General features: G+C 32.6%; 1 protein-coding gene across 1 annotated transcript; it reads right to left on the reverse strand.

Moving 5' to 3' along the window:
* Positions 1-5,392: 5,392 nt before the first annotated feature.
* On the reverse strand, positions 5,393-9,625 carry dhrs13a.3 (dehydrogenase/reductase (SDR family) member 13a, duplicate 3). The gene is made up of 5 exons (XM_051129932.1): positions 9,352-9,625; positions 8,967-9,085; positions 8,748-8,871; positions 7,696-8,022; positions 5,393-7,617 (listed from the first exon to the last, which is right to left on the reverse strand). The coding sequence occupies exons 1-5, from the start codon at positions 9,476-9,478 to the stop codon at positions 7,358-7,360; spliced, it is 957 nt and encodes a 318-aa protein (XP_050985889.1). The 5' UTR covers positions 9,479-9,625; the 3' UTR covers positions 5,393-7,357.
* Between the last annotated feature and the right edge of the window lie 863 nt (positions 9,626-10,488).

Consider the following 10,488-nt stretch of genomic DNA (forward strand, 5'->3'; position numbering starts at 1 on the left):
GGAAATGGGCTCATTTACCTAAATGGTGTAAATGAATGTATGTTTATGAAGCTTTTACGAAAGCAGCAATAACTTGCTTGTCTATTTTTTAATGCACTCCTGTCTCCAGGCACAGTCAAAGAGCAACAAGCTCATTTAAACCAGCACATCACGGAGAAACTTTAAAACACTATATGACAGGTACAGAACTCACATCCCGCAGCCTCTATAGAACAAATGAAAGGGTCAAACTAATCCTAAAAATGACTATAAAATGCATAGAACAAGCTTTAAAGAGTGTACTATATTTGTAACTTCCTGAAGGAAATACTAGTGCTTAAAAGACAACAAAAGAATCGTGTTAAAGTTTCAGCACCTTGCACAAATCAATATGCAAACATTATGATGGTGATTATAATGATTTTGAATTGGAAACATTGTAAAAATGTATTATATGTATACTTTAATATTAATGTAGAAAAATAGATATTTATAAAAAACAAAGAGATAGAGTTTGAATATTTTCTGTATAAAATTTGAATTGAAGATTAATTTCAAACAGTGTAATAAATCAGGATTTACTACAAAGCAATAATATATCAAAAATATAATTAATATAGATCGGTGAACAAATAGTGACATACAGTATACAGTGAGGTCTTAATATTTACCAAAAAAAAACCTTTAATTTATATTACAAAACTGAGTTTTCTAAAATAATAATTATTATTATTTATTATTATAATAATATAATATAACTAATAACAATTACAAAAATGTTATTATTATTTAATAACTTATTATATACATGATTGATGAATCTAATTTAATAATATAATTACATAATTATATAATAAAATTATAATTTTATAATTACATATTTGATATTTTAATTGTAATTATATTTTATATTTTAATAAGTGTTTTGTTATAGATCAGTGATTTTAATATATGTAAATTCTGAGCTACATAATATAATTATTATATAATTTATAATAATATTATTATTATTATTATTATTAACATAATAATTTATAATAAATAATATAAATTATTTAATGTAATTTTATTTTATTATAATAATTTAAGAATCTAGTTCAGTAATTATACTAATATTATTATATAAATAATTATCAATATAATTATATTTTTTATATTTTTATATTACAATATTTTTTTATAATAATATAAGAATCTACTTTAATAATTAGAATAATATAATGACAATTATATTTTAGATATTTTCATTATATTTTAATTGTAATTATATTTTATTTTAAATATAAATGTTCTCTGTTATAGATCAGTGATTTTATTACGTCAATTCTGCATTATGAAATATAATTATAATATAATTAATAATATAATTTATAATTATAAAACATTTTATTATGTAATAAATTATCATATTTCTTTTATATGTTTAAAGCTTTATAATATTTGATTTTAATATAATTTAATAATTATAATATAATTATAGTCATATTTTATATATTTTCATAATATTTTAATTGTAATTATATTTTATATTTTAATATAAATGTTCTATTTACCAGTAACTTAAATACATGTCAATTATATACATATCACTTATGTGATTTACTACTTACAAAAGGTCAGATGAGGCCAATGAAGCTCTTTTGATCAAAATTATGATGGAGAACATGAAAAACAATGGGGGGAAAAAGACAAATAAATATGAAATTCAGGTTAATTTTTTCATTACAATTTTCACTTCAGTTTTCAACATTTCAGCATTCGTATGCAGATACTATAATTTAAAAAATTGTATTAAATTAGAAAAACAGAAGCACAGTCAAAAGTGTTCTTAGACGTCTGAACCTTACAGACACAAATGAACAGATTTTTGGGGCAAATATGCCATGTTGTGATGCCTACTGCTTTAAGGGTCTGCTTTCCTTCTGCCACCTCCCACCCAAACGCTAATTACTAATCCAGAAACACAATAGCAGGGACGAAGACAGACGAGAGAGGGAAGGAGTAAGAGGAAGGTGTGAGCTGCTATTCTGACACTCTCCGGCATGTGCAGCATATTTGTAAACATCGTTAATCACAGATTAGCAGATGGGGGTGTTAATTGCACCTGTGGAAATAACATGACCCAAAGGATGCTTCTATTTACCGCCTTCAGATGGCATTTCCGCACGAGGCGGGTGAGAAGGAAAAATAGGAAGGCTTTGCTTGTGACACAAGCAGCCTGTATTTGAATGCCTCTCCAAAATGTTGTCACCCAGTCTGACGATCGAACCCCCTCTCTTCCCATCTCACACCTCACGTGTTACTCTAAAGTGAGACCCAGCATCACTTTGACGTTCTCCCTCCCCTCAGACTGAGATGGAAGAGTGCTGGTCCCCTGACCACCTGCTACCCGCCACACTGAAAACAAGCCACTGTACACACCAGTGGTGCTCTGAAATGAGGAGGCAAAGTCCTCAAAGTTTTTTTTTTTTTTTTAAATCAAATGTAAATTTATTTCAGTCACATTTTCATGGTTAAATAAACGTTAAAGATCACGTTTTTATGACATTTTAAATGTTATTTTGACCTAACAAAGTGGTTTTATCTAAGTATGTGAGTTGTTTACTTACTTTTTTAAATTAGTCTTCCCATAAAGGCCATTATATTGTTCACTCAGAATGTTTCGAACACGGAACCAATCACAGTCAAGCATAACCAGTCATATCCAATCATATCACAATGGAGGCATTGCTCCTCTCACGGACTCTGGCTGTAACTTCTGGTGTCGCTGTTAGACAATGTTTCTTTAGAAAAACGCGTGATTTATATACCTTTTAATGTTATATTTTGTAATGTTGGTGTTGTTTTATTTTTGCACATCGAACTGCCTCCTTTCCATTCTCGGAGGAAATGCCTTGGTACACTCTGAGCCAGTGGAACGATCATTGGTCAACTCCAATTAGAGATGTGTCACAAAAATATAATTTAAAATTTTTTAAAAAACAAATAAAATTTAAATGTAAAAAAAGTTACTTAAGTCATTAGCAAACAGTTACTTGCAGGTGGTATTAGGGGCGGGATATTGTCAAACTAGAGAGTATCTGATTGGAAGACAACCTGTGTAGTGCAGGATGAGTCATCAATATTTTTTTTTTTTTCCTGTATCCCTGAAAATTGGGATACAATTTTAAGAGGAACATATATGCTAAAAGTGAACTTTGTCATTGCTTATTATTATTTATGCATCATAATTAACATATGAAATAAAAACTAAAGCTGTTTATCATATTTTATAACAGTATCAGCAAATTTGTAAAAACACTGTCTTTCTGCTGAAGGCTTTTCCTGTGTGTGTGTGTGTGTGTGTGTGTGTGTGTGTAATTATATATATATATATATATATATACACATACATACATATATATATTACATATACCTTAATACAGAATTATAAGAAAACACAGTGTATTATATTTGTCTACAAAATAGTTATTAATATAAAGCTACATTCTATTATGAGACAACTAGAATTTGGTAGTTCTCAACATAATACTACAATAATGTTTTGTATTTTAATATAAAACAACAAACTTTATATTATAAGACAACTAATATACAATATTGTATTATACTAATTATAATATAACATCAAACAACTATTTTAATGTCTTCTAAAAACATAACACGCTCTTATAATAAAATAAGTCTCATACTTAATAGTTCTATCATACATTTATTATGACAATTCAATGCAATTTAATAATAATTCTAATCGTAATATTATAAGAATTTCGTGTTGTAATATGTGACCCTGGACCACAAAACCAGCCATAAGGGTCCATTTTTTGAAACTGAGATTTATAGATCATCTGAGAGCTGAATAAATAGCTGTCTATTGATGTATGGTGTGTTAGGATAGGACAATGTTTGGCCGAGATACAACTATTTGAAAATCTAGAATCTGAGGGTGCAAAAAAATCAAAATATTGAGAAAATCACTTTTAAAGTTGTCCAAATGAAGTTCTTAGCAATGCATATTACATGCATTGATATATTTACGGTAGGAAATTTACAAAAATATCTTCATGGAACATGATCTTTACTTAATAGCTTAATGATTTTTGGCATAAAAGAGAAACTGATCATTTTGACCCATACAATGTATTGCTGGCTATTGCTACAAATAAACCCGTGCTACTTACGACTGGTTTTGTAGTCCATGGTCACTTACATAAAAATATAAACAAGACAAATATGAGCCAAATATTATAATTATAGTTGTCTCGCTGTAATAATATAATAATATTCTTTGTATCGTCATACACTGGAACATAATATAATAAACAACAATTTTATATTATAGCCGATTCTACGTTTTAACATTTTAAAAAGACGACACATCAGATTTAGCAAATCACAATCATGTGACAGTTCCAGGTATGCATATGATATCCTTACAAGGTCAACAAGGGCCGAATGGTTTTATTCCAACATCATGCAGTTAAATTAGTCCTTTGAACTAATTCTCAAGCAGCTGGCCACCACACAGTCTCACACACACACATACAGCTGCTTCCCACACTCACATGCCCCAGCATGCCCTACGCCCAGCCTTAGCAGCAGCAACAGCAGCAGCAGTCTCGATCAATCAGGCTCCTCCCATGCAGTGATTGCTAATTGATGCACTAATCCAGTCGTTAAGTACTGTGCCAAAGAGCTCGGGAGTGCGTCCAAAGTAAACACCTGCCGTCACTCATCAATGTGTTTTGCTTCTACAAAACGAATCGAAGGGGACGGTGTAGTTACACACTTACCGTGCATGAGAACCAACACACTGAGGAGGCCGAGATATGACTGGCATGATCAGTGGCATGACACACAATGCATTTTATAAATATAGTACAAGTGACAGTCAACGGATATGACACTTTCAGGCTAGAAAACAATAGAGCACAAAGGAGACTGGAGAAAATTACTTCGGACCCGGACCCGCATACAGATATTATGTCAGCATATATAAACAGGAAGCTAGGTCTACACATTGTCAAAAATGTGACCCAATGTGAGGTAAAGGATCTATTAGTAACGGGGCGTCTGTTGAAGATGCATGGATATGGGTAAGGGTCTATAACAAGTCCTCGTTTTGGTTATCCCATCACACCGAATGGCTGTAGCCCCTGATGCCCACTTTCATTCAGTGGAAAAGCAAACTCTAATATTACATGAAATTACTTCTGCAATTCTCAGTGTAATCTAACCTACTTTATTCTAATGATTGTCATCTTGACAGAGGTCTCTGTAGACTCTTCAGGTTGTGTCGCCCTGAGTCGAAGGCTGCCAAATGTGACACGCTACTGCCACCCAGTGAAGCAAAACAGAACAACACCTTATCACACAAGGCAAAAAAAAAATTCAAATGCATGAAAGACACTGATTTTCTTAAACAGAAATGTATACTTTATACTTTTTTAATTTCTTCAAATGATGTTGATTTTCAAATACATGAGGTATTTGAATTGGTCATGAGTTTCAAGAAAAAGGTGGATGCAGTGCTTTTCATTTATGTCAAAGGAACTGATTATAAAAATGGAAACGTAATAAAGACATATAGTAAATAGTAACAAGTGAACTATGTCTTAATGAAATATTATTAAAGTGTACCAATGAGATATTTATCTATATAGACTGACATACACAAGTTTGGGATCAGTAAGATTTTTTTAGAGATGTTTTTTAAAAGTATTTATGTATTTTTGCTCATCAAGGTTGTGTTTATTTCATTAAAAACTGTAGTATTGTGAAATATTTTTGCAATTTAAAATAATGGTTTTCAATTTTAATATGCTTTAAAATAGAATTTATTCCTGTGATGCAAAGCTGAATTTTCAGCATCATTACTCCATTCTACAGTGTCACATGATCCTTCAGAAATCATTCTAATATGCTGATTTATTATCGATGTTTGAAACAGTTGTGCTGATTAATTTTTTTGTTGTTGTTTTTTTGGAACCTGTGATACTTTTTTTTAGGATTCTTTGATGAATAAAATGTTTAAAAAGAACAGCATTTATTTAAAATCTAAATCTTTTGTAGCAATACACACTACTGGTCAAGTCAAGTTTGGGGTAAATTCATTTTCTTTCTATCTTTGAAAGAAATTAATACTTTTATTCAGCACGTATGTGTTAAATTGATAAAAAGTGATAGTAAGAACTTACATTGTTAGAAAAATTTCTATTTTGAATAAATGCTGTTCTTTTTAACTTTCTACTCATTAAAGAATCCTGAAAAAAAGTATCACAAGTTGCAAAAAAAATAAAATAAAATTAGGTAGCACAACAGTTTCTAACAGTGATAATAAATCAGAATATTAAAATGATTTCTGAAGGATCATGTAACACTGAAAACTGCAGTAATAGCTGATGAAAATTCAACTTTGCATCACAGAAATAAATTATATTTTAATCTATATAAAAACAATAATGCAATAATATTTTATTAAATTCCATATTTTTGACCAAATAAATGAACTTTGATGAGCATAAGAGGCTTTTTTAAAAAACATTAAAAATCTTACTGATCCCCACTTTTGAAAGGCAGTTTATATGAAAGAAGGACATAAAGATATGAAACTAAATAAAAAGACATGAAATATATGAAAAAAAGAAAGATAGATCAATAATGACAAAAAATATACCATACAAAACCTTATTACAAAGGAATATGCAAAGTCCATTGTGTCCAGGGAGTGAATACAAATCGCAACTTCTCTACATACTTTCAACAAAAATAATAGGCACTGGTTACTGTTCCCCAAGCTATGCATACTGTATATGACTGCTATATAAAATAGGGATGCACAATATAGAAGTAGTACCATATTAGAATAGTTATTGACTAACTAAAAGTTTTTGAACAGTAAGATTCTTTCAGTCTCTTCTGCTCACCAAGCCTGCATTTATTTGATCAAAAATACAGCAAAAGCAGTCATATTGCGAAATATTTTTACTATTTACAATAACTGCTTTCTATTTGAATATATATTAAAATGTCATTTATTCCTGTGATCAAGGGTAAATTTTCAGCATCATTACTCCAGTCTTCTAAGACAAAATATTGAATACGAAATATAGAATTTTAAATTCATCCATTTATAGGGCCATAACAAAAAAAAAAAAAAAAAGTACGACTTTTTGAAATACGCTAGTGCACCCCCAATTTAAATATACAGTGTTCATTTAAAGCAACAATATATTATAAAGTATTATATACCAAATACAAAAGGCACCTCAGCTACGCACACACCTATAACACTTGTAAAACTTCAGAAGCTCACGCTCATAATGCTGTTGGTCTCTCTTTTTCTGTTATACTGTTCTACAAACCTGTGTGAATTCACTCACGATAGGCCACACAGCCTCTCGCTCACTTCCCAAAGCTTCTTGGCCAAGGCATCATCTCGTCCGCGAGCGCTAACATTCTGCAGAGCACAGGAAGAGAAATACCGTCCACTCAGAGGCTCGAGCCCCTCCTGCAAAGCACAGTAAAGCGTGGTCTGCGCACCTCCCTCTGGGTCCATGAAAAACAGCTTGGACATGGGCAGGAAAAGCAGCTTCTGCAGCACACCCATATTCCGACCGATCTCAGTTGAGATGACGCCTAAAAACGAGATAATGAAGAAATGTAAGGAATAATAATACATGTGACATATCAGCAGACAAAATATGCTCTACTAACCTGGATGCAGGCAATAGCAAGTGACGCTCGTCCCCTCCAGTCGGTTTGCGAGCTCACGGGTAAAGAGCACATTGCAGAGTTTGCTGTGGCAGTAGGCTCTGAAGGCGTGCCAGGACGACTGACCTGTGACCAGATCCTTGTGCGTGTTGAGGAGGTTGAAATCCACGGACCCCAGGCGATGCAGCAGGGCGGACACGTTGATGACGCGGCTGTGCTCTGCCTGTTTCAGACGATCCAACAGCAACAGCGTCAGCAAAAAGTGGCCCAGGTGGTTGACGCCGAACGCCATGCCAAAACCATCTTCAGTTCTGCCTGATGCGATAAGACCTAGAGAGAAAGCCTCACACACTAAGGGCGTGTTTACAGTTGGCTGGCTTGGTCTGATTAAAACCAAACTGGTTTATCTCGAGCGTCATAAAAGATGTACAATCAGGTTGTGACCGTAACCTTAAGACTAAATGTATAATTAGCTCTTTTGGTCCAGTCAAAAAGAGCCTGCTGTTCTTCAGAAAAAATCCTTAAGGTCCCACAAATTCTTTGGTTTGAACCTTGTGTAATAGTTGTATACGAGTCCCTTAGTTGTCCTCAGTGTGAAAAGACAAACCTCAAAATTATAGAGTCATTGTTTGAAAGGGTTCCAATACACAAATATGCTGGAAAACCAAAGAATTTGTGGGACCTGACGGATTTTTCTGAAGAACAGCAGGCAGGTTAACTGTTCAAAACAAACAAGGGACTCATGAACAACTATCACTAAACAAAAACAAAAAGAACAGCTGTGAATCATTCAGGCAACAACACAGTATTAAGAATCAAGTGTATGTAAACTTTTGAACGGGGTCATTTTTATAAATTCAACTATTATTTTCTCTTGTGGACTATATGTGAAACTTTATGTGAAATATCTTATTCAGGTCAGTACTAAAAAAACAATAACATGCATTTTGTATGATCCCACTTATTTTGGTAAAATAATGAACATTTCCAGATTCTAAAAGGGGGATGTAAACTTTTGACCTCAACTGTATAAGCAATGGAATTTCTCTCGTTACCTGCATTGTTAATAAGCAAATCGAGTCTCGGTTCACTCTTCAGAAAAGTCTCTGCAAAATCACGTACGGATTTCAAACTGGCCAGGTCCAGATGCATGTAGAGTACCTCAGGGTTCCCACTTTCCTGAGGGATATAAAGCAAAGCAAAGTCTGTCTTTTAGGCCTGCATCAGAGAAATGATAAGAACTAGGTGGGACTGAGATTAGTAGATTAGTTCACCTTTCTTATGTCATAAACTGCGGCTTCAGCTTTTTCTTTGTTTCTGCAGGCGAGGATCACTCGGGCCCCTCTCTTGGCCAGATCCAAGGCTGTGGTTTTGCCAATGCCTGTATTACTCCCTGCATACAGATTATTGATTACTTAACCCTGTGACCACATTGTGAAGTGTCCTCTGATGCACAGCAAACTAACTACAATAGACATAATTCATATAAAATAAATAATGTATTGATGACAGTGGTAATTAAATATAACTACACAACTTTAATAATGTAACCCCTGTCAAAACACAATCTACGTTAGTAAGCTATTTAGTTTTTATTTACGTTTAAGAGGTGCTGACTTAAGGATTGTTTAATATGTAAAGAGTTTAAATGATACTAACCTGTAACAATTGCGGTTTTCCCTTTTAACGTCACGTTGCTCTTAAATCTGGCTCCTTTAAACAGGCTGTAATAAATCAGTATGTATGCAGCTAGCACACCGACTAGCACTGACAACAATACTGACATTATTTCCTTTGAGCCCGTCAATGAATGGATGTTGCAATTTTTCAAAGTTTAGGAGAGCACATGTGTTTCGCTCCGCTACTTTCTATCAAGTACTCCCCCCTGTTATCGTGTTTATGTTTTCGTCAGTGACAGCTACAGCTTCCGGACTTTAACTTCTGATAAACGCTGGATGGCGCAATTTCTCTACGTCAGTGAATCCCGTTAATGTCCCATTTCCTAAAGAGAGAGCACCGAAGACCAAATAAGGCAGTTTTAATACCACAAAAAATATATCCCACGACCTACTATTTCTTTTTATTACAAAGCACCACTTCCAGGGTAAAATGTTTTAGAGATGACCACTAGGCTATTATTTTCTTAACAAAAATAAAACATTTTAACTATGACATTACCACTCACTACCCCTAGAACCATTTTTGGTCCTTAGACCAGAACTTAACATCTTATACCTTTATATAAAAACAAATAAATACATATGGGCCATATGGTCCAAACTGCTGTCCCACTACCAAAAACACATTTAAAAAGCATTTAAGTATTAAAATCTTAGATGTATACTAAGGTCCTTTTATTATCTATTGAAACCCACAATATTATTTAAAATATCAGTGAGCTTAATATATATAAAATCATTATTTATTGGGTACTTTCAATCGGGAGGTGGCTGTCCCCAACCCTAGCCCCTACATTTCAATTTATGAAAATTATATTTAAATAATTTTTGCATTTTATTTTAAAGTGATGTATATATATATATATATATATATATACACTACCGTTCAAAAGTTTGGGGTCAGTAAGACTTGTAATAGTCTTTAAAGTAGTCTCTTATGCTCATCAAGGCTGCATTTATTTAATTAAAAATATAGAAAAAAACAGTAATATTGCAAAATGTTTTTACAATATAAAATAATGTTTTTTATTTTAACATACTTTAAAATAGAATTTATTCCTGTGATGAAAAGCTGAATTTTTATCAGCTGTTACTCCAGTCTTAAGTGTCACATGAT

This window comes from Labeo rohita, chromosome 15 (genome assembly GCF_022985175.1).
Source record: "Labeo rohita strain BAU-BD-2019 chromosome 15, IGBB_LRoh.1.0, whole genome shotgun sequence".
Classification (NCBI taxonomy): domain Eukaryota; kingdom Metazoa; phylum Chordata; class Actinopteri; order Cypriniformes; family Cyprinidae; genus Labeo; species Labeo rohita.